This window comes from Eucyclogobius newberryi, unplaced genomic scaffold (assembly GCF_026437365.1).
Source record: "Eucyclogobius newberryi isolate DKJ021-1_F unplaced genomic scaffold, fEucNew1.0.hap1 SCAF_10, whole genome shotgun sequence".
Taxonomy (NCBI): domain Eukaryota; kingdom Metazoa; phylum Chordata; class Actinopteri; order Gobiiformes; family Gobiidae; genus Eucyclogobius; species Eucyclogobius newberryi.
Genome location: NW_027315724.1, coordinates 12738463 through 12762994, shown reverse-complemented (window position 1 = coordinate 12762994; position 24532 = coordinate 12738463). Strand labels below are relative to the sequence as shown.

The window sequence follows — 24532 nt, the reverse complement described above, 5'->3', positions numbered from 1 at the left end:
CAAAATGTGCGGCTTTGCCGCACAGACACCGTGACTCTTTGAATAAAAATGTGGATAACTTTTGATGGTCCTGAAGATGAGTCTCACCAAATTTCAGGTTAATAGGGCTGACGCCCTAAGAGGAGTTTGTGAAAGTCTAAAGTGTAAACATGTTCTGGCGATTTCCCCATTGGAATAACATGGAAGGTTTCGGTCATCGTTACGGCAACGCCAACAATTATGACATGGGTCTCATTGACTTTTTTGATGGGGATGCTAAAATTGAGTTGTGTGTCAAATTTCATATAATTTCGCAAAACTAAACATTTAACCTCCATATAAAATCTGTAGGGGGCGCTGTGGCGCCAAATTAATTTATCTCACTTCAAGTAGGTTTAGGGCAAAGAGTTTAACAACTGATTCTAATTTGACGCAATTCGGACTTTATCTGCGCAAACGGCAGAAATTTTAAATATGGGAGATTTCTGAAATTCTAGCTACAGTTTGCGGCTTCGCCGCACAGAGACCGTGACAGGTATCAATGTAATTTGGATAACTTTTGATGTCCCACTCCTCAGTAGCATTTTCACCAAATTTCAGCTTTTTAGGGCCAACGCCCTGGGAGGAGTTCGTAAAAGTACGACGTTTGGAAAAACTCCGAAGTCATGTTTAGCCATTTTTGAAGCAATATGGCCGACATTTGGTTGGGCGGACGGCGTTGCCATAATAATATTTTTTACTTCTCTTGTCACCATCTACCTCTGCGCCAAATTTCATGATTCTACGATCAGATTTTTTTTGGGTCATTTCCCATCTCTCAATTCATTTTTGGTACATTTGGGGGCGCTGACGCGCCAATTTTTTTTATTTTAGAAAAGGGAAATAGCCAGAATGTAGAGAGGCACGATTTTTAGAGGTGTGAACATTTTTGTGACTTTTCGTCAATGTTCACTGGGTGAAAAATAGGGGGGTTGGTCCCGAGAAGAAGAAGAAGAAGAAGAAGAAGAAAGAATAATATTCCGATGCGAAAACAATGTTTCCCATTTTTCAAATATCATAAACTATACATTTTCGGAAAGCGCTCGCGCTTTCCTACCTCATGGTGTGGGTCCCTGGTCACTGACGGGTACTTTTGTTAATTTTCAGTGGGCTCCGCCCACTTTGTGTTTTTGGCCCTCTATACAGTAATAATGTTCAATTTTTGCATTACATGCTTATATGCACGGAACATGCAAGAGATGGGGAACGTATTCGTGAGCTACTTAGCGCAAATGAGTGCTTTATATGGGGATGACGACCGCTTCGCGGTCGTCATCTCAATGTAAAGTGCTCGTTTAGTGCGCACTTTTGCACGGGCTTCGCCCGTTTACAATGGTAATGTTCCATTTTCCTACTACTAATTAGTATGCACGGGGCGTGCATGAGTGAAGGAGTGCGTTAGTGAGTGTTTGGAAGTGGGCGAGCGCTTCGCGCTCGATTTCGTGCGCACTACGTGCGCACTTTCGCAGCCGTGCTTCGCACGGCCTTACGAGATTAATAGGCCTCTCGCCAGCTTGTGGCGCTCGGGCCTAATAAAAATAATAATATTTTTAGCAAAAACAATATAGCCGTTTCCACTATAACAACAAATGATACATCGTTTGAAAGCTCTAAGCCTTCCCGATGCCGTCATGGGGTGGAATCATCATTACGAGCGCTTACGCGCTCGTCACTCCCTATTCCGTCGGGATGCCCCGCCCACTCCCCATAGACTTCCATTGATTTGAGCAGATACAAGCATGACCAATGCCTGCGGCATGGATTTTCGCGTACGGGACGATGCCAGGAGGGTTTTTGGAGGAATGCAGCGCTTCGCGCTGCTGTTGTCAACAATTAGTGAATGGGCTACGCCCATTCACTCATTGTTGACTATTTCTGTCATAGCAGGAGTAAGTATGCATGATCCATGCCTTCGGCATGGGCTAGTTCACTGTACTTGCCAGGGGCGACGGGGTACCACCTGCGCCCGCATGTTTGGTCAGACAGTTGCAACGCTGCCTTCGGCAGCAATAGGCCCTCCGCCCTGCTGGGGCTCGGGCCTAATAATATTTTTAGCAAAAACAATATAGCCGTTTCCACTATAACAACAAATTATACATCGTTTGAAAGCTCTAAGCCTTCCCGATGCCGCCATGGGGTGGAATCATCATTACGAGCGCTTACGCGCTCGTCACTCCCTATTCCGTCGGGATGCCCCGCCCACTCCCCATAGACTTCCATTGATTTGAGCAGATACAAGCATGGCCCATGCCTGCGGCATGGATTCTCGCGTACGGGACGATGCCATTCACTAATTGTTGACTATTTCTGTCATAGCAGGAGTAAGTATGCATGATCCATGCCTTCGGCATGGGCTAGTTCACTGTACTTGCCAGGGGCGACAGGGCCTATGTTTCCCATTTTCCAAATATCATAAACTATACATTTTCGGAAAGCGCTCGCGCTTTCCTACCTTATGGTGTGGGTCCCTGGTCACTGAAGGGTACTTTCGTTAATTTTGAGTGGGCTCCGCCCACTTTGTGTTTTTGGCCCTCTATACAGTTATAATGTTGAATTTTTGCATTACATGCTTATATGCACGGAACATGCAAGAGATGGGGAACGTATTCGTGAGCTACTTAGCGCAAATGAGTGCTTTATATGGGGATGACGACCGGTGCTCTTTAGTGCGCACTTTTGCACGGGCTTCGCCCGTTTACAACGGTAATGTTCCATTTTCCTACTACTAATTAGTATGCACGGGGCGTGCATGAGTGAAGGAGTGCGTTAGTGAGTGTTTGGAAGTGGGCGAGCGCTTCGCGCTCGATTTCGTGCACTTTCGCAGCCGTGCTTTGCACGGCCTTACGAGATTAATAGGCCTCTCGCCAGCTTGTGGCGCTCGGGCCTAATTAAAAAAAAAAAATCACAAATAAAAAAAAGTTGATAACAAAGAGGGATTTAGAGAATGACGTCAAAGGTTCAAATTTGCCCGTAAACTTGAATGAACTGTAATATATGTTTGTTAGAACTAGCCGATGGAAGACCCCCAGTCAATGGAAGACCCCAAAAGAACTCCCAGGAGGCTGTCTTGGCTTGGTCCTGTGGGGGGAGGGCTCCGAGCAGGCAAAAGATCTGTAAAGTTGACGTAAAAATGAGGCGATGAGTGGAGGTGAGCTGTTGCTCGGAGACCACACCCAACAAGAGCCAAGCCTAGAAGAGAAACTAGGAAAGAAACCAAGAGCACTCGAGGGAGCCAAACACAAGCCCATGACAATATTGGGCTCAACAATTTAGTCAGAAAAAAAAGGGGTTTTTTTTTGCACATAATTTGGATGCTTTTTTCAGCTATATACTGACCACATCTTTTTATTTTATTTTATTTTTTTTATATAAGTCAGTCTGGCTTAAAGTCTCCTTGTTATTGCTATTTTTTTGTATCCATCCATGGTTTCTATTGTTGAAGTTTTACATCCGATACACACATGTTTTTTTGTTCCCATCCTTAATTGTAATGCATATTTCATATAAAACGATTTTGTTTATAATGTGTTCAAGGATCCAGGTGATCTAAAGATACTAAAAATAATTATCTGAGCTGTGTGGTTAAATTGGCTCTCTGTCAGGTCTATTTGAGGAAAGTAAATGTTTTCATGTTGGTTCTTTGATTACATAGCTTCCTTACTTCAATCCCAAGATAAATGCTACCACTTACTTCTTATTTAACCTTGCATTTGTCCTCATTTCCTGCTACGTGCGTCTTTATAAACGTCTCCTTCTTTTTCATTTAAGTCCAAGAAATTGAACACTTCTGAGGCCAACCTAAAAAAATCCAGTGTGTAAATGTTTCATGGTGAGTTTGAAAGGGAAGAATAATAATTAAAAGGGGTTGGATGATACTACAGAACTAAAATAAAAAAAAAGTTGGCTCAGGATGTGATGGGTCTCCAGGTGCCGTACTGCGGGTGCACACTGCGCCCACCGCCATGGATGACACTGCGCCCACCGCCATGGATGACACTGCGCCCACCGCCATGGATGACACTGCGCCCACCGCCATGGATGACACTGCGCCCACCCTGCGCCCACCGCCATGGATGACACTGCGCCCACCGCCATGGATGACACTGCGCCCACCGCCATGGATGACACTGCGCCCACCGCCATGGATGACACACTGCGCCCACCGCCATGGATGACACACTGCGCCCACCGCCATGGATGACACTGCGCCCACCGCCATGGATGACACTGCGCCCACCGCCATGGATGACACTGCGCCCACCGCCATGGATGACACACTGCGCCCACCGCCATGGATGACACTGCGCCCACAGCCATGGATGACACTGCGCCCACCGCCATGGATGACACTGCGCCCACCGCCATGGATGACACACTGCGCCCACCGCCATGGATGACACTGCGCCCACCGCCATGGATGACACTGCGCCCACCGCCATGGATGACACTGCGCCCACCGCCATGGATGACACACTGCGCCCACCGCCATGGATGACACTGCGCCCACCGCCATGGATGACCCCACCGCCATGGATGACACTGCGCCCACCGCCATGGATGACACTGCGCCCACCGCCATGGATGACACTGCGCCCACCGCCATGGATGACACTGCGCCCACCGCCATGGATGACACTGCGCCCACCGCCATGGATGACACACTGCGCCCACCGCCATGGATGACACACTGCGCCCACCGCCATGGATGACACTGCGCCCACCGCCATGGATGACACTGCGCCCACCGCCATGGATGACACTGCGCCCACCGCCATGGATGACACTGCGCCCACCGCCATGGATGACACTGCGCCCACCGCCATGGATGATACTGCGCCCACCGCCATGGATGACACTGCGCCCACCGCCATGGATGACACACTGCGCCCACCGCCATGGATGACACTGCGCCCACCGCCATGGATGACACACTGCGCCCACCGCCATGGATGACACTGCGCCCACCCCCATGGATGACACTGCGCCCACCGCCATGGATGACACTGCGCCCACCGCCATGGATGACACTGCGCCCACCGCCATGGATGACACTGCGCCCACCGCCATGGATGATACTGCGCCCACCCTCATGGATGACACTGCGCCCACCGCCATGGATGACACTGCGCCCACCGCCATGGATGACACTGCGCCCACCGCCATGGATGACACTGCGCCCACCGCCATGGATGACACTGCGCCCACCGCCATGGATGACACTGCGCCCACCGCCATGGATGACACTGCGCCCACCGCCATGGATGACACTGCGCCCACCGCCATGGATGACACTGCGCCCACCGCCATGGATGACACTGCGCCCACCGCCATGGATGACACTGTGCCCACCGCCATGGATGGGTCCCTTGAAGGAGATGAATTACCACCACAAGTTTCAAAAAAGCATACCTTACCTTGATGTGACAGGCCAATTAGTTTTGATAAAGATCTCACAATATATGTAAGATTTTGACCAGCGTAATTTCAGTATCAATATCTGATAAAAAAAAAAAAAACAATCATATATTCTAAGTAGATGCAGGCCAGTGCTTCAAAGGGTCTCGTGTTGTCACCCTATTTCCGTCACTTTTCAAGTACTATAACATGAGCAGATTTTGTACATTGTAAACCATAATATTGATCCTAAACGGCTTAATCATAGAAATAGGTCCTCTTCATAGTGACATTTCACCATAGCAAGCAACAGCTATTTATATTTTTGGGAAAAGTGGCTACGTGACATTTTAGAACCGTACATATCAGGTTTGTCAATAAACCTCTGTATATTACTAAACATGTTTTACATCAATATTGCAGTTTACAATTAAGAAAACGAAAAATGATGATCAACTTATGTTATCGCCAAATACAAATTACAAAGCATAATATGTCTCCTTTAAGCATGTCTCTGTTCATAATACTCGTAAGTAAAAGTAAAACTGTGATGTTTCGTCTCACAATTACCGCAGTATGGAAATATCCTTAACGGTAACACAAAAACCTTGACATTTTGACGCTCCCACCTGCTGTGACCAGAGTTTCCGGAGTCTGAAAGGCGGCACAGACCACCTCCCCGCATTGATGGACCCCTCCTCTCCACTCGGACGGCTCCACCACGGCCTTTGTGAACGAGTGCAGGCGGAACACACTCGGCATCCTACAAAAAAAACACAGAAAACCAATCCAAAAATGTGAGCTGAAGATAGAGAGGGATGAATTTGAACATGCACAGATCAAAGACAGTTCTATTTGACAACCTTGCACTCTGATTGTACTTCTCGGCTCGGGGGGAAATACTGCATCAAAACAAGAGGCTACATGAAAGCTGTTCTTGTCGACATGTGTATGCCGTGGTTAAGAACCCTCACGGGAGACTTTAGCCCACATGCAAAGTATTCTCCACCTTTAATCTCATGCACTATTTCATCATTGTGTGGCAATCGGGTGGTACTATATGGTGATTTTTGTATCTATATATTTATTTACAATGAATAGCTACTGTGGATATTGATCAAATTATTGTCATGTCTGAGTCCTATTTATAATGCGTCACGACGATCTCATTGCATAGGGGTCACAATGAACTTTCTGTGTATTTTCTTATTATCTGTGGACTAGTCTAAACAATCTTAAAGCGGACGTCATAGCGAACGTCAGGCCATTTTATAAGACCCAAATAACAGCTATATAAAACACAGCTACATCTTATGGAGAGTCGATTCTCAGCTGCAAGACAAACAACACGCTGCTGTTCGCCTGTTTTTCCCTGTTTTCATCAAATAAAGAACTTGAGAACGATCCTCGCCTCCCGCAGTCTGTTATAGACTAAACTTCGACACTACTGGTACAATATATTTTGAAAAAGAAGAAGCCATAATCCAGTACAGGAACTTTAACTACCACCTTTACACTACTACTATTAGGCCTATGAGCAAAAAAGTTAAAAAAATGATAATAATAACATATGCCATGGTTCAGCCGTCTCTGGGGAGTCTTTAGCCCACCTGTAACGTCTGTATGCTCTGTATTTAATCCTTTGTACTATTTCATCATTGCCTCTTTCTTTTTCTGCAGGTAGCGTCCAAATGAAAAACATGGCACTTAATATCTTGGAATGAGGCGTATTCCATTGGAAACCAGCACTTATATAGGAAGAAACGCCACAGGAGTTCACAGCGCATGTATTAAACTCTGCTCTGTGTGGAGAAATGGGAAATAGCATGAGCGATGGTAGTAATAACAGAAGCAATTCCGACTATGTTCACTTTACTACTGCTACACGACACCCCACGGAGCTGGAAAAGTTAGCTCTGTATTGTTCAAAAAAAAACAAACAGATACGTTGGGGAGGCAAATAGAGAGGTAGAAAGTTGGTGTTTGTGAGGGGAGTTGGTTGGTGAGTGCGATGAAGATGAAGAGTGGTGGTAGAAGGTAATGTGGAGCTACAAGCGGATGTGCGGTAATGAGGCAGAGGGTCAGACTGAATGAGAGCGCATTAGAGTCCAGATGTCTATTTGGAACTGGAAACACAGGCAGCAGAGCACGAGCTGTATGACAGTTTGGAGGGGAAAGTGGTGTCCAAACACTAAGAAAGTACTACGGGAAAGAAGTTGTCCGCATGCTTTGGGATTGTTTTGGAACGAGGCGAGTGTGATGTGGACTTTTGTTATAGTGACAAACATCTTTATTACACAAAAATGACCTTTTCAGCTTTTAACCACGACGCTTCTATTGCAAAAATATGCTTCTGTGTTTTTAAAATCCACCCAATTTAAGCAGACTATTTGTGTGCGCTGTTAGCATCAGGGGTGGAAAGTAACTAGGTAATAACAAATACTCATATTACTGTAATTGAGTAGATTTTTTGAAAAAATGTACTTTTTTTTCGAGTAGATATTTAAATTTGTACTTCTAATTGAGTAATTGAGAATTGAGAAGTCTTAATTGCCCCAAAGTACAGCTCTCTCACCTCTGTCTCTGCAACTTTCTAAACCTACAAACACACAAAACATCGCCTGCTCTGATTGGCCGAAGCTCAAAGAATATGCAGATTGCTGTTTAAAACAAATTAAATTCTGCTTTAAAAGGTTTATTTAATCAAGTTTTGTATAAAAGACTGATCAAAAATGATATAGTTTTTTTCCTGCATACTTTTTACTTTAACTTAAGTAAAGATTTGGCAGCTGTACTTTGTAGAGCACAACACCGTTTAAGACATGAAAGAGAAGAGTGCAAAGAAAATCATTTCAGTCACATGCACAGAGAAATAAAACTGTTTTAGCTTAGATTCGAACATTGTCAGAGTAGAAGCCTGTCTCACATCTTCAGAAGACTGTTCCAGATTTTAGCTGCATAAAACTGAAACACAGATTCCCCATGTTTAGTCCTGACTCAGGCACCAGCAGGAGGCTAGTCCATGTTTAGTCCTGACTCTGGGCACCAGCAGAAGGCCGGTCCATGTTTAGTCCTGACTCTGGCACCAGCAGAAGGCCGGTCCATGTTTAGTCCTGACTCTGGCACCAGCAGGAGGCTAGTCCATGTTTAGTCCTGACTCTGGCACCAGCAGAAGGCCGGTCCATGTTTAGTCCTGACTCAGGCACCAGCAGGAGGCCGGTCCATGTTTAGTCCTGACTCAGGCACCAGCAGGAGGCTAGTCCATGTTTAGTCCTGACTCTGGCACCAGCAGAAGGCCGGTCCATGTTTAGTCCTGACTCAGGCACCAGCAGGAGGCTAGTCCATGTTTAGTCCTGACTCAGGCACCAGCAGGAGGCCTCTCCATGTTTAGTCCTGACTCAGGCACCAGCAGGAGGCTAGTCCATGTTTAGTCCTGACTCTGGGCACCAGCAGGAGGCCGGTCCATGTTTAGTCCTGACTCTGGCACCAGCAGGAGGCCGGTCCATGTTTAGTCCTGACTCAGGCACCAGCAGGAGGCTAGTCCATGTTTAGTCCTGACTCTGGGCACCAGCAGGAGGCCGGTCCATGTTTAGTCCTGACTCTGGCACCAGCAGGAGGCCGGTCCATGTTTAGTCCTGACTCTGGCACCAGTAGGAGGCCGGTCCATATTTAGTCCTGACTCTGGCACCAGTAGGAGGCAGGTCCATGTTTAGTCCTGACTCTGGGCACCAGTAGGAGGCCGGTCCCTGAGGTCTTAAGGCCATGTGTCACCTTGAGAATCCCAATGCCGATCTCTGAAGTTATGTTATGTCCTTGGGCAAGACACATCTTGCCTCCATTGTTGAAATACACTGGTGTGTTGGTGAGCATGAATGCAGGACAACAGATAGAAATGAGCTCATGGCTACAATGTAACAGTATAAAAACACTGCATGCTGTAAACTTTACAGCATATAAATCAGGCGACCCCCGTGTAAATATGGCCCTTTTGAAATTTGATCCGGCCCAGAAGAATTTTATTGACCCCAAATATCCGAACCGCAGCCCCACAATCAGCAAGATCGCAACGCACACAAACACATGGTTAATCTTCTCACAGATGACTCATGTGTGCCATGTGTGGCTTATTTTCACCATATTAGGGTTAGGGTTTTTCATGTGACAAAGTGAAATATGTCTTGCCCCAGTAAAGATATATTAGCAGATATTGGGTCAAAATGAGACCACTGTATGTTGTCTTTTTATTCTCTGTGAAGCAGGAAGTGCAGTGATAGCATGCTACTGAATCAGAATCAGAATCACAAAGGTTTATTGCCATTTTCAATGAACAGAATTCACAAACATAGAAACTTGGTTTGGTGATTCGGTGCAACATAAAACAATGAACAATGATAAAACAACCTATAAAAAAACAAAAAGAAAAACAATTTAAATCTGCTATGGGATAAAATCAGAATAGGTGTACTATGTACGCAATATTTACAGAAAGTGAACAGTGAATGTGAGTGATTAAATTGTAGTTAAAGTGAGTGTTTAAGAAGCAGAGGGAAAGAATCTGTTCTTGAGGCGAGAGGTTCTGTAGCCTCTTGCCTGAGGGGCTCAAATTGTCCATGATCATCTCCACTGGCCTCTGGGCGTTGAACTCCAGGGTTAGATGAGGTATATATAATAATAATTGGATGATTGGGAGGCTCAGATGGCGTTAGGTAAATATTAACTTTGGGCTGCTGCCAACATTGTTAAACGACACATTTCACATTTTTAAGTGGGAAGCAAAGTGACTTGATTGATGCTGTCAAGACGAGATGTAAATTAATTTAAAAGTAATTATGAGCACCCTAAATATAGCCATGTCATTTTGTAAAACTTGAGACAACATAAGACCGAAAACTGTGTGAAATGTTAGTGACTTTTATATGTTGTACCTTTGCCAACCCACGACCAGAACACTTCTCCGGAGCGGCAGGACCTGATTTATGTGCACGTGACGACCCTGCCCTGCATTCATTCTGTGGAGGCAGCAGCCGTTCAAATCCCAAACCTGCAACAGACAAGAGCAACACCTTAGACAACCTCGCTCTCAGTAACACGGGTGACACCCTCCTCACTGTGGTGTGCGGTTCAAGGTGTGCGTTCTGAGGAATCCTGATTAGCCCTATGAGAACGTCACAACAAAAAGGTCACACAGTCTCAAATGCACTGTGATGTGATTTATATTTAATCATCACAGACATTAAGGTAAGGTAAGGTAAGGTAAGGTAAGGTAACTTTATTTGTACAGCAAACAGTCGAGGAGCTCATTCTGAATCATTTTGGACGTACCTTTGACCACAGACGTCTGTAGATGCAGTTTTAAGACACACGGAAAACAAAGTGTGTGGCACTTCCGTGTACGGCGCACGCACATGTGTATGTGCGTAGCTCCGTGGTGTCACAAAGTATCATATATATATATATATATATATATATATATATATATATATATATATATATATATATATATATATATATATAACCTTCATTTGGTTTTTCATTTTGTTTTAGAAAAAAAAAATGTTGATAAATTAAATAACTGATCAATCAACCAACTTTCTCAAAGTATTATGAATGTAAATGTTTTTTTCAGGTACTTTTATATATTATATTGAATATATACATATATATATTGAAGTATAAGATAAGTAGATCATCATTTCACATTTACCGCAATATTGATCCAGCACGATCGTAATAGAAACAGATCCATACCTGTACTGTTCCCATGTTCTGTTACATGTTTTTATTTTTGAAATGTGGCTACGTGACATATTAGAACTCTATAGTCTTGGAGTCTTCATTTATTCAATAATTACTATTGTTCCAATAGATTTTGTTTATCAGATCTGATATCGATACTTGGTCTCAGGGTAGGTGCTATTACCGATATTGGTCATACGTGCAGGAATCAATCAAAGCACAACTTTGAGTAAAATAATGATGAAGAAACACTGTTGTAACAAGGTAAAAAGCTCATTAAAGTTGATTTCCATTATAGTGTAGAAATGTATCTAAGAAGTGCAGAAAAGTAAAGTTTAGCAGACAGCTTTCTTGAGTCACTCTGTATCACCTCCGCTAATTGTTTACTGGAAACTCAGAGCCTCAAGTGCTCCTTCTGTTTACCCGGCACGTCCCTTCGCCTGTTATCACTGCGCCAGTCTTTTGCATTTCACTCTGGCCCGGCATCTCAATGAGGCCCGACCTTCAGTGCGTTGCGCGGCTCACATCCAGAGTCACTGCATCTGTGAGTTAGACCTTACTTTGACCTCTCCATCGGCGCCCGCGGTAAACAGCCTGGTCTGCGTCCCGTCCAGCGCCATGGTGGTGATGGGGGCGTTTCCATGACAACGGTGGAACTGCGTGACCCTTTGGCCCGTGTCAGGCAGCCAACAGATCACACGGGAGGCAGAGTCACCGCTGACAACCTGGAGAGAGAGAGAGAGGAAGTGGTAGATGTATCGCGCTCATAGAAGAGTTAGGTTCTGACTCTGTACTACTTCTTTAATAACCGCGGCAGCATGACTAAAGTATAGTTTTGCTTTATTATGGCGGAAACTGCAACTGGGGCTGGCATAAAAAAGAGCAATAAATGTATGAAGAAAAACGAGGCTGGCTGCATCACTTACATAAGAAGTGAGTGCTTTTTAAGGTAGTGTCAGGGAGAATACTTTGGAAATGTATTTAGTCACAGAATACTGAATACCTGTATTAAAACGTACAGTATATGGTAACTTAGTGGTAGTTGTTACATGGTCCGATCAGAGTACTGTATTTTTATTTGCATAATACATAGTGTTAAAAACGCAGCACTGGATGAAAACATTGTTGGGTGTGTGGCAGTGGTTACATTTAAGTGGCCAGCCAAAATGAAATAATCCGATAATGACTACCTTATGTTGAATACTGTAAATAGCATCTTGGTACTGTACATTCCGTCTTTAATATGGAAACAATCCTCTTGTGAACGAGCCAGAAACAGGTTGGACCGGCTGAAAGACTAATACTAAAGTTATGCTCTCTCAGAGTTTTTTTATTTGCATAATACATAGTGTTAAAAACGCAGCACTGGATGAAAACATTGTTGGGTGTGTGGCAGTGGTTACATTTAAGTGGCCAGCCAAAATGAAATAATCCGATAATGACTACCTTATGTTGAATACTGTAAATAGCATCTTGGTACTGTACATTCCGTCTTTAATATGGAAACAATCCTCTTGTGAACGAGCCAGAAACAGGTTGGACCGGCTGAAAGACTAATACTAAAGTTATGCTCTCTCAGAGTTTTTTTATTTGCATAATACATAGTGTTAAAAACGCAGCACTGGATGAAAACATTGTTGGGTGTGTGGCAGTGGTTACATTTAAGTGGCCAGCCAAAATGAAATAATCCGATAATGACTACCTTATGTTGAATACTGTAAATAGCATCTTGGTACTGTACATTCCGTCTTTAATATGGAAACAATCCTCTTGTGAACGAGCCAGAAACAGGTTGGACCGGCTGAAAGACTAATACTAAAGTTATGCTCTCTGAGAGTTACTGATTGACAGTGTTGCGCCTGAACACGTTCATTGAACGAAAGTTCATGAATGCGTTCATAATTTTGGTGAACGTGAACTGAATGTACTGTATTACTGCCGACAAACGATACTGTGAACGCGTTCCTTCTGGTGTCTGTGAACATGCAGCACGTTCATTCTTTTTTAATTTCGTTCAATAAGGTGCAGATTTCTAGAAATTTCCAGGCGAAAAACACAACATTATGTTGCCCAACCAGAGCCTCTGCCTGGCAAGTGTGAGAGCCAGGCAGAGTTATAGAGGCCGATAGCGCTATAGTCGCACCACGCTGCGCATCAAAACAAAAAGCAGCATGGACGCAACAGCAACAGAGCAGTAAGGAGTCGCCCTACGACCAGTTACGTGAGTTTTATGATAAGGTCGGTGAGGATGGGAACAATGTAACATTTCTGTGCAAACTTTGCCCATCAAGTTTTCCCTCATGTTTTTGAGAATATTCTGTGGGGGTGAAAGCTGCACCTGCTGCTAGTGTGGACTGAGTGGACAGCAACACATGGGGACGTCTGTCCCTTCAATGTGAATGTAAATCCTGGGTAAGGATTCAAAATTGGATATGAAGATGAAATCTGACACATATTTTCAGCATTAAACTAATAAAATAATTGCTGCCTGTGGTTGTATGTGGGCTGTGGAAATAATTTAGAAAAATTATAGCATAATATTGAAAAAAATAACTGAACTAGTTCATTTTTTGGAGCTGTGAACTTAGTTCAAAATTTTGAATTATGAACTATGAACTGAACTAGTTAATTTTAAAATGTGTGAACTATGAACTGAACTAGTTCATGTAGAAAGTGAACTTTCCCAACACTGCTGATAGAAATAACAATTTAGTGGTAATCAAATATGGAAGTACTATAAACCCAAGTATTATTGGGACTGAAAAAACCACAACACTGTAAAACTGATCAAGTTTTAAGACGACACCACCCTCATCGGGCTCATCTCAGACGGGGATGAGTCTGTCTACAGGAGGGAGGTGGACCGGCTGGTGTCCTGGTGCAGCGGTAACAACCTGGAGTTCAACGCTCAGAAGACAGTGGAGATGATCGTGGACAGCCCCCCAGACCCCTCATCATCTCAGACTCCCCCATCACCACCGTAGACTCCTTCCGCTTCCTCTGCACCACCATCACCCAGGACCTCAAGTGGGAGCCCACCATCAGCTCCCTCATCAAGAAGGCCCAGCAGAGAATGTACTTCCTGCTGCAGCTGAGGAAAGCTAAACTGCCAGTTCAGATGATGGTGCAGTTCTACACGGCCATCATTGAGTCCATCTTCACCTCCTCCATCACCGTGTGGTACACTGGAGCCACAGCCAGGGACAAACAGAGACTACAGCGCTTTGTGCTGTGGTCCTCTGCTGAGAAGGTGATCGGCTGCAGACTTCCATCTCTGCAGGACCTGTACGTCTCCAGGGCTCTGGGACAAGCAGGCCGGATCACAGCCGACCTTTCTCACCCTGGACACGGACTATTTGAGCCACTCCCCTCAGGCAGGAGGCCACTCCCCTCAGGCAGGAGGCTACGGTCCATCCAAACCCGAACCTCCCACCACAAGAACAGTTTATTTCCCTCTGCCGTTGGACTCATGAACACTTCTCAAACACTGTCACTTTAACCATAATTTAATCACTCACTGCACTGTTCACTTTCTACATTACATATGTAAATTCAACTTTAAATTGTGTGCACATAGTTAGCCTATTTTTATTTTTATCCTATAGCAGATTTAAATAGTTTTTCTTTTAGAGTTTATATATGTTGTTTTATCATTGTACATTGTTTTATGTTGCACCAAATCACCAAAACAAGTTCCTATGTTTGTGAATTCTGTTAATGAGCAATGGCAATAAACTTTTTCTTATTCTGATTCTGATTCTGACTTCCACTTGAAACCTATTCCCAATGCAAACGTATCCGTGAGTGACCATACCTGTCTGAAGAGGCTGTTGTAGAGCACACAGGTCACTGGGCTCTGGTGGCTGCTGGTCCTCCTGTCCTCGGTGTCGGCCTGCAGCAGAACAAGCTGGTTGTGGAAGGAGAGCAACAGAAGCTGCTTTTCCTCATGTAGGAACAGGAGAGCGCGTGTGTCCTCCGAAGTCTTTGGAAACACCTCGGTCAGACGGTGGAGACACTGCTGACTGGAGATGTCCCATAGACACAGCACCTGGACAAACGATACAGATGTAAGGGGGAAAGCAGAGGCAGTGGAAAGTTTGCCTTATAATTAGAGGGTTTGAAGTAGTGGTGAGTGGCAGTATTCATATTATAAGGTAAAGTAAAGTACATTGAAATTATGTAGTTTATAATGGATTACTGGAGTTGGAGAGTTAGTGCAAACAACTCAGTAGCTATAAAAGGATGTAGTACTTTGTAGCAGATGTGGGCCATATTGCACACATGTAGAAATCAATTTATGCAAAACTAAATCCAAATTCTGAATATAGATAGAGAGACACATCAAGACTTGGACATTAAGACATGGACTTTTTTATAACTTGGACATGAAGACTTGGACTTACTCAGGTTTTGGACATAGGTGACTTTCACCCACCTCTGCTTTGAACGTGCACTAGGTTCTGGAATAATGTCCCCCTCTATTCGAGGTCAAGCAGCTTTTATTTTGGATTAAGGCTCCACTTAAAGTGACTGACTGAATTATTGCGTGTGTGAGTCTAGTAGTTTTTTACGGCAAGGTGTGTGTGTTTTTTTTCTTGCTGGAAAACAGTTTAACTGAGTCATTTTGATATTTTTCATGTGTAAAAAATGAAATAAAATGAAATTAAGTGATATGCTATTTTAAATAAACACTTTAACACATAACTTACCTTTGCACATTCAGAAGATTATATACCATGGTAATTGTTCTATTCAATTATAGGCAGTAAAATGCACTTCATATATTTGAGCTATGAATCTTGCTAGTTTGGTAGTAGCAGAAGTAGTATGGAGCTGCAGATTCAGGTTACATTATAGTACCGCCATATTTACTTGAACACACATTGGGAGAAGTTTGCGGCTCTGGTCTCTCAGAAAAAGTAGTTGCTGTAAATGTCAAATAAACATTGCGGGTGACATTTGAAAGGACCTGGCGCTCTGTGAAGCAGGCTCCAGGTTGGATGTGTGACTGCCACTTAGCCTGGACGCAGCACAACTCTGTCAGATTGCTTTACGGCGCCGGGATGACTCTCGCCGTTCCAGGGACTCTTCAGGAGCGAAAGTGAGATAAAGCTTTCAGAGTTTCCCCGCCACAGCAGATGGTGTTTGAGCACAAGGCAGATGGAGCATAAATCACCTCTAAAATATTCATTCCCGTCAGAAAAGCCAAAGAGACTCCAGAACATCAACTGCAGTGCGATCAGAGGAGAGGTGGAACAAGCCCCGGCATCCGCTCGGAAAGTAAAGGGAGCCAAGTGTGGGACGCATTTAAAAGACACATAATATGCTTCGGAATCATCTTTTTTTTAAACATGATGTACATTTTTTTACACCTAGAAATTATAAAAAAAAATTAGGTTATTGTTTCCTTCATTTAAATAACATTCTTTGATTAAAAAGCAAAATGTTAAAGGGCTTAGATATTCAGTAATAGTGTCAAGTAAATTCATAATCTTAAAACATTGTGATTATTTTTTGTCCATTGATTCGAGCTGAAACAAACAAACTAGAAATATGAATTTAGTTTTAATTATTAAAGACTGCAAATATTTAAGTATTTCCAGTGCAAACGACTACCTGAAAATATATTGTCTCACTGTTAATCTTGCAGTTTAGACTTCTACAAATATTTTCTGAAATGCATGTGATTCTTGGGTTTTTCAGTTCATATTTCTTTTCTCAAATGTTAATGCTCTAGTGAATGTAAAATGTGAACTCTTTGTACAATTAACATGTGAATAGCAAATTAAAGCTGAATTAACAATAATTTTGCTCATCTAATAGTCTAGTGATTATTCTTTCATGATTCTTTCCCCTCCTGTAGACAGACTCATGATTACTTTTTTTTTTTTTTCAATCTAATCGCAACGCTTGTTTCCTAATTAGATATTTGTCCAAACTTGTTGAGCCCTTCAATTGACGAGATTGTAGTATTTGACCTTTGACTGTAGGCCCTCTCATTCTTATTCTCAAACCATATCATTTCACCCTGGAGAGACTCAGAAAGGACCGTTTAGCAAGCTTTATTACGTAGGTTATTTGGCGCTCAGACCCCGGTGGAAGACGTTGCGATTATGGGCGCTCCGTAATCTAATTAAGTCTCCCCCAGGGGCTGGGGACTGGTGGTGGTAGATATGGTGAGAGGGTAGAGATGATGATGATAAGGATGAGAGGGATGCAGAGGAGGAGGAGGGGAGGTGGTGGGTCGCAGTACGGTCTGAAGCGGCCGAGCCAACTGCATTAGGGTTTAAATGGGACCGGCTGTGCGCTGATTGGGAGCAGAGGTGCGACGTGCCACGGGGAGGAGTGACTTGGGTGCGTTGATTGAGGATGGTGAGCAGGTGCGAGGGGCGATGTCCCGGGAGTCCCCTGTTCTTAGACCCTCCTTCTTGGCCAGGAAAAACTACAAAAAACCTCCTTGGGAAAAAGTAGAAACCTGGAGGAGGGATCTGACTCTCACAGGCGGACAGGCGGACGCCCGGCTTGGGTGCGTTGATAGAGGCTGGGGACAGGTGGCCCTGGCATGGCAGTTGACGCAGATGGACTTAGGTCTTCCGGCTGAACTTACGCAGGCTTCATTTCATTATTACGTATGACATCAGCACCCAGGTCACAACTACACCAAACTAAAATATTTTGTTTAGTTTTTGACAATATTCCACAGTGCTTTGTAACATTAAAAATGGTCAGAGAAAGAATTAGGGGCTGTACTTGATGCTTACATTCTCAAAAGTTGGCGTAACAACAAACACACTTTCTGTTTCGCTGAGAATAAAAGCTTTTTGATTGAATGCAGATAACACAGCTGACTTGATAATGCATGAAAACTGTGGGTATTAACCATCATGTTTCAAGCCCATAAACTCCACCCCATTTTCCAAGGTTGACAGCGAGCCATGTTTGCATGTTATACTTTTAAATCCTGTGTTTTATTGAAAATATACCAATATTTGCATGTGTATTATAACTAACAATACATGATTAACAATTTTAAAAAGCCAACTGTCATCATATCAGTACCTTATCCTTGGAAAAACTGAGCAGTTGTTGCTTGTTCTGCATAAAGCACACGGTGGTGACGGGACCCTCGTGCCCGCTGAGGACCCCCACAGGTTTGGAGGTCATGTACGGATTCCACAGCCGCACCTGATGATCCACTCCCGCTGTGGCTACAAACAGAACCATCACTCACATTAGAGCATTCATCACACAGCCAGCAGGCAGTCTGCTCACACGGCCCGCGTTTTACTGCAAGTCACACTTTTACACCAGCCGTGGGACATATTCTGTTAATAGGATCATTATGAAGCATTGGAGTTACGACTAAAAATGTTATGTTACCTGTAGATTCAAATTTTCTCTAATAGCCCACTACATCTTCTGATGCCTTTGGCTTTAGAATGGCATGGCATCTTTGGCCATGAAGTCAGGTTATGAGACGTGTTTATGTGCATTTAACTGTATCATCTGGCCATTTTAAAGTCATATTGTGGACCATGCTGACAAAGAAACAAGCATGCCAGTGTTGCAAAACTTGTTCAAAATGCTCGACTGTACTGGCTTATCGAAGTAAGTGGGACTAGATCAGGACTAAACAGGACAAAACAGGACCAAACCAGACCAAAGCAAGTCCACATCAAGACTAAAACTGGCTCAGTTTAGGAACAAATAACAAAGTGGATGCAAATATTTATATTCATAAAAAATCAATTACCGTATAATCAATAAAAAAATATACCACCAGTTCCTTAAAGATGCACTAAGCAACATTTCTTGTGTTGGTCTGTATCCATGTAACTGTGACCATTTGAGTTTAGTTCTGAAATGTGAAAGCCAAAATCTGAAAACCCATTCCCAGTGTTCTGATCTCAAAACGAAATAGAATATAGTGTAACCCTTTTTTTTTTAAATCCAGCTCTGTTAAGTGCCCAGCAAATCTCTTTGTTTCCTGGGTCAGAGGCTGTGCCGGGCAAAGTTGAAGAGGAGTGCAGGGTTCAGGGCGTGCATGTGACCGAGCAGTGCATGTGACCGAGCAGTGCATGTGACCGAGCAGTGCATGTGGCCGAGCAGTGCATGTGACCGAGCAGTGCATGTGGCCGAGCAGTGCATGTGACCGAAGAGTGCATGTGACCGAGCAGTGCATGTGACCGAGCAGTGCATGTGACCGAGCAGTGCATGTGACCGAGCAGTGCATGTGACCGAGCAGTGCATGTGGCCAGCAGTGCATGTGACCGAGCAGTGCATGTGACCGAAGAGTGCATGTGACCGAGCAGTGCATGTGACCGAAGAGTGCATGTGACCGAGCAGTGCATGTGACCGAGCAGTGCATGTGACCGAGCAGTGCATGTGACCGAAGAGTGCATGTGACCGAGCAGTGCATGTGACCGAAGAGTGCATGTGACCGAAGAGTGCATGTGACCGAGCAGTGCATGTGACCGAAGAGTGCATGTGACCGAAGAGTGCATGTGACAGAGCAGTGCATGTGACCGAGCAGTGCATGTGGCCAGCAGTGCATGTGACCGAGCAGTGCATGTGACCGAGCAGTGCATGTGACCGAGCAGTGCATGTGACCGAAGAGTGCATGTGACCGAGCAGTGCATGTGACCGAAGAGTGCATGTGACCGAGCAGTGCATGTGACCGAGCAGTGCATGTGACCGAGCAGTGCATGTGACCGTAGAGTGCATGTGACCGAGCTGTGCATGTGACCGAGCAGTGCATGTGACCGAGCAGTGCATGTGACCGAGCAGTGCATGTGACCGAAGAGTGCATGTGACAGAGCAGTGCATGTGACCGAGCAGTGCATGTGACCGAAGAGTGCATGCGACCGAGCAGTTCATGCGACCGAGCAGTGCATGCGACCAAAGAGTGCATGTGACAGAGCAGTGCATGTGACCGAGCAGTGCATGCAACCGAAGAGTGCATGTGACAGAGCAGTGCATGTGACCGAGCAGTGCATGCGACCGAAGAGTGCATGTGACAGAGCAGTGCATGCGACCAAGCAGTGCATGCGACCGAAGAGTGCATGTGACAGAGCAGTGCATGTGACCGAGCAGTGCATGTGACCGAAGAGTGCATGCGACCGAGCAGTTCATGCGACCGAGCAGTGCATGTGACCGAGCAGTGCATGTGACCGAAGAGTGCATGCGACCGAGCAGTTCATGCGACCGAGCAGTGCATGCGACCGAAGAGTGCATGTGACAGAGCAGTGCATGTGACCGAGCAGTGCATGCGACCGAAGAGTGCATGTGACAGAGCAGTGCATGTGACCGAGCAGTGCATGCGACCGAAGAGTGCATGTGACAGAGCAGTGCATGCGACCAAGCAGTGCATGCGACCGAAGAGTGCATGTGACAGAGCAGTGCATGTGACCGAGCAGTGCATGTGACCGAAGAGTGCATGTGACCGAGCAGTGCATGTGACCGAAGAGTGCATGTGACCGAAGAGTGCATGTGACAGAGCAGTGCATGTGACAGAGCAGTGCATGTGACCGAGCAGTGCATGCGACCGAGCAGTGCATGTGACCGAAGAGTGCATGCGACCGAGCAGTGCATGTGACCGAAGAGTGCATGTGACCGAGCAGTGCATGCGACCGAAGAGTGCATGTGACAGAGCAGTGCATGTGACCGAGCAGTGCATGCGACCGAAGAGTGCATGTGACCGAGCAGTGCATGTGACCGAGCAGTGCATGCGACCGAAGAGTGCATGTGACCGAGCAGTGCATGCGACCGAAGAGTGCATGTGACAGAGCAGTGCATGCGACCGAAGAGTGCATGTGACCGAAGAGTGCATGTGACAGAGCAGTGCATGTGACCGAGCAGTGCATGTGACCGAGCAGTGCATGTGACCGAAGAGTGCATGCGACCGAGCAGTTCATGCGACCGAGCAGTGCATGTGACCGAAGAGTGCATGCGACCGAGCAGTTCATGCGACCGAGCAGTGCATGCGACCGAAGAGTGCATGTGACAGAGCAGTGCATGTGACCGAGCAGTGCATGCGACCGAAGAGTGCATGTGACAGAGCAGTGCATGCGACCGAGCAGTGCATGCGACCGAAGAGTGCATGTGACAGAGCAGTGCATGTGACCGAGCAGTGCATGTGACCGAAGAGTGCATGCGACCGAGCAGTTCATGCGACCGAGCAGTGCATGTGACCGAGCAGTGCATGTGACCGAAGAGTGCATGCGACCGAGCAGTTCATGCGACCGAGCAGTGCATGCGACCGAAGAGTGCATGTGACAGAGCAGTGCATGTGACCGAGCAGTGCATGCGACCGAAGAGTGCATGTGACAGAGCAGTGCATGTGACCGAAGAGTGCATGTGACAGAGCAGTGCATGTGACCGAGCAGTGCATGCGACCGAAGAGTGCATGTGACAGAGCAGTGCATGTGACCGAGCAGTGCATGCGACCGAAGAGTGCATGTGACCGAGCAGTGCATGTGACCGAGCAGTGCATGTGACCGAAGAGTGCATGTGACAGAGCAGTGCATGTGACCGAGCAGTGCATGTGACCGAAGAGTGCATGTGACCGAAGAGTGCATGTGACCGAGCAGTGCATGTGACCGAGCAGTGCATGCGACCGAAGAGTGCATGTGACCGAGCAGTGCATGCGACCGAAGAGTGCATGTGACAGAGCAGTGCATGCGACCGAAGAGTGCATGTGACCGAAGAGTGCATGTGACAGAGCAGTGCATGTGACCGAGCAGTGCATGTGACCGAGCAGTGCATGTGACCGAAGAGTGCATGCGACCGAGCAGTTCATGCGACCGAGCAGTGCATGTGACCGAGCAGTGCATGTGACCGAAGAGTGCATGCGACCGAGCAGTGCATGCGACCGAAGAGTGCATGTGACAGAGCAGTGCATGTGACCGAGCAGTGCATGCGACCGAAGAGTGCATGTGACCGAGCAGTGCATGTGACCGAGCAGTGCATGTGACCGAAGAGTGCATGCGACCGAGCAGTTCATGCGACCGAGCAGTGCATGCGACCGAAGAGTGCATGTGACAGAGCAGTGCATGTGACCGAGCAGTGCATGCGACCGAAGAGTGCATGTGACAGAGCAGTGCATGTGACCGAGCAGTGCATGCGACCGAAGAGTGCATGTGACAGAGCAGTGCATGCGACCAAGCAGTGCATGCGACCGAAGAGTGCATGTGACAGAGCAGTGCATGTGACCGAGCAGTGCATGTGACCGAAGAGTGCATGTGACCGAGCAGTGCATGTGACCGAAGAGTGCATGTGACCGAAGAGTGCATGTGACAGAGCAGTGCATGTGACAGAGCAGTGCATGTGACCGAGCAGTGCATGCGACCGAGCAGTGCATGTGACCGAAGAGTGCATGCGACCGAGCAGTGCATGTGACCGAAGAGTGCATGTGACCGAGCAGTGCATGCGACCGAAGAGTGCATGTGACAGAGCAGTGCATGTGACCGAGCAGTGCATGCGACCGAAGAGTGCATGTGACCGAGCAGTGCATGTGACCGAGCAGTGCATGTGACCGAAGAGTGCATGTGACAGAGCAGTGCATGTGACCGAGCAGTGCATGTGACCGAAGAGTGCATGTGACCGAGCAGTGCATGTGACCGAGCAGTGCATGCGACCGAAGAGTGCATGTGACCGAGCAGTGCATGCGACCGAAGAGTGCATGTGACAGAGCAGTGCATGCGACCGAAGAGTGCATGTGACCGAAGAGTGCATGTGACAGAGCAGTGCATGTGACCGAGCAGTGCATGTGACCGAGCAGTGCATGTGACCGAAGAGTGCATGCGACCGAGCAGTTCATGCGACCGAGCAGTGCATGTGACCGAAGAGTGCATGCGACCGAGCAGTTCATGCGACCGAGCAGTGCATGCGACCGAAGAGTGCATGTGACAGAGCAGTGCATGTGACCGAGCAGTGCATGCGACCGAAGAGTGCATGTGACAGAGCAGTGCATGTGACCGAGCAGTGCATGCGACCGAAGAGTGCATGTGACAGAGCAGTGCATGCGACCAAGCAGTGCATGCGACCGAAGAGTGCATGTGACAGAGCAGTGCATGTGACCGAGCAGTGCATGTGACCGAAGAGTGCATGCGACCGAGCAGTTCATGCGACCGAGCAGTGCATGTGACCGAGCAGTGCATGTGACCGAAGAGTGCATGCGACCGAGCAGTTCATGCGACCGAGCAGTGCATGCGACCGAAGAGTGCATGTGACAGAGCAGTGCATGTGACCGAGCAGTGCATGCGACCGAAGAGTGCATGTGACAGAGCAGTGCATGTGACCGAAGAGTGCATGTGACAGAGCAGTGCATGTGACCGAGCAGTGCATGCGACCGAAGAGTGCATGTGACAGAGCAGTGCATGTGACCGAGCAGTGCATGCGACCGAAGAGTGCATGTGACCGAGCAGTGCATGTGACCGAGCAGTGCATGTGACCGAAGAGTGCATGTGACAGAGCAGTGCATGTGACCGAGCAGTGCATGTGACCGAAGAGTGCATGTGACCGAAGAGTGCATGTGACCGAGCAGTGCATGTGACCGAGCAGTGCATGCGACCGAAGAGTGCATGTGACCGAGCAGTGCATGCGACCGAAGAGTGCATGTGACAGAGCAGTGCATGCGACCGAAGAGTGCATGTGACCGAAGAGTGCATGTGACAGAGCAGTGCATGTGACCGAGCAGTGCATGTGACCGAGCAGTGCATGTGACCGAAGAGTGCATGCGACCGAGCAGTTCATGCGACCGAGCAGTGCATGTGACCGAGCAGTGCATGTGACCGAAGAGTGCATGCGACCGAGCAGTGCATGCGACCGAAGAGTGCATGTGACAGAGCAGTGCATGTGACCGAGCAGTGCATGCGACCGAAGAGTGCATGTGACAGAGCAGTGCATGTGACCGAGCAGTGCATGCGACCGAAGAGTGCATGTGACAGAGCAGTGCATGCGACCAAGCAGTGCATGCGACCGAAGAGTGCATGTGACAGAGCAGTGCATGTGACCGAGCAGTGCATGTGACCGAAGAGTGCATGCGACCGAGCAGTTCATGCGACCGAGCAGTGCATGTGACCGAGCAGTGCATGTGACCGAAGAGTGCATGCGACCGAGCAGTTCATGCGACCGAGCAGTGCATGCGACCGAAGAGTGCATGTGACAGAGCAGTGCATGTGACCGAGCAGTGCATGCGACCGAAGAGTGCATGTGACAGAGCAGTGCATGTGACCGAGCAGTGCATGCGACCGAAGAGTGCATGTGACAGAGCAGTGCATGCGACCAAGCAGTGCATGTGACCGAAGAGTGCATGTGACAGAGCAGTGCATGTGACCGAGCAGTGCATGTGACCGAAGAGTGCATGTGACCGAGCAGTGCATGT

General features: G+C 46.7%; 1 protein-coding gene across 1 annotated transcript in view; it reads right to left on the bottom strand.

The window, feature by feature from the left end:
• Positions 1–24532, bottom strand: part of LOC140372472 (cilia- and flagella-associated protein 337-like) — a 79876-nt gene that overhangs the window by 26749 nt on the left and 28595 nt on the right. Inside the window, exons 9-13 of the mRNA XM_072459573.1 lie at positions 18208–18356; positions 14963–15196; positions 11709–11873; positions 10338–10453; positions 6042–6175 (exon numbers count right to left, since the gene is read on the bottom strand). Of these exons, the coding sequence (XP_072315674.1) occupies positions 6042–6175; positions 10338–10453; positions 11709–11873; positions 14963–15196; positions 18208–18356 (798 nt within the window). The remainder of the gene's footprint in view (positions 1–6041; positions 6176–10337; positions 10454–11708; positions 11874–14962; positions 15197–18207; positions 18357–24532) is intronic.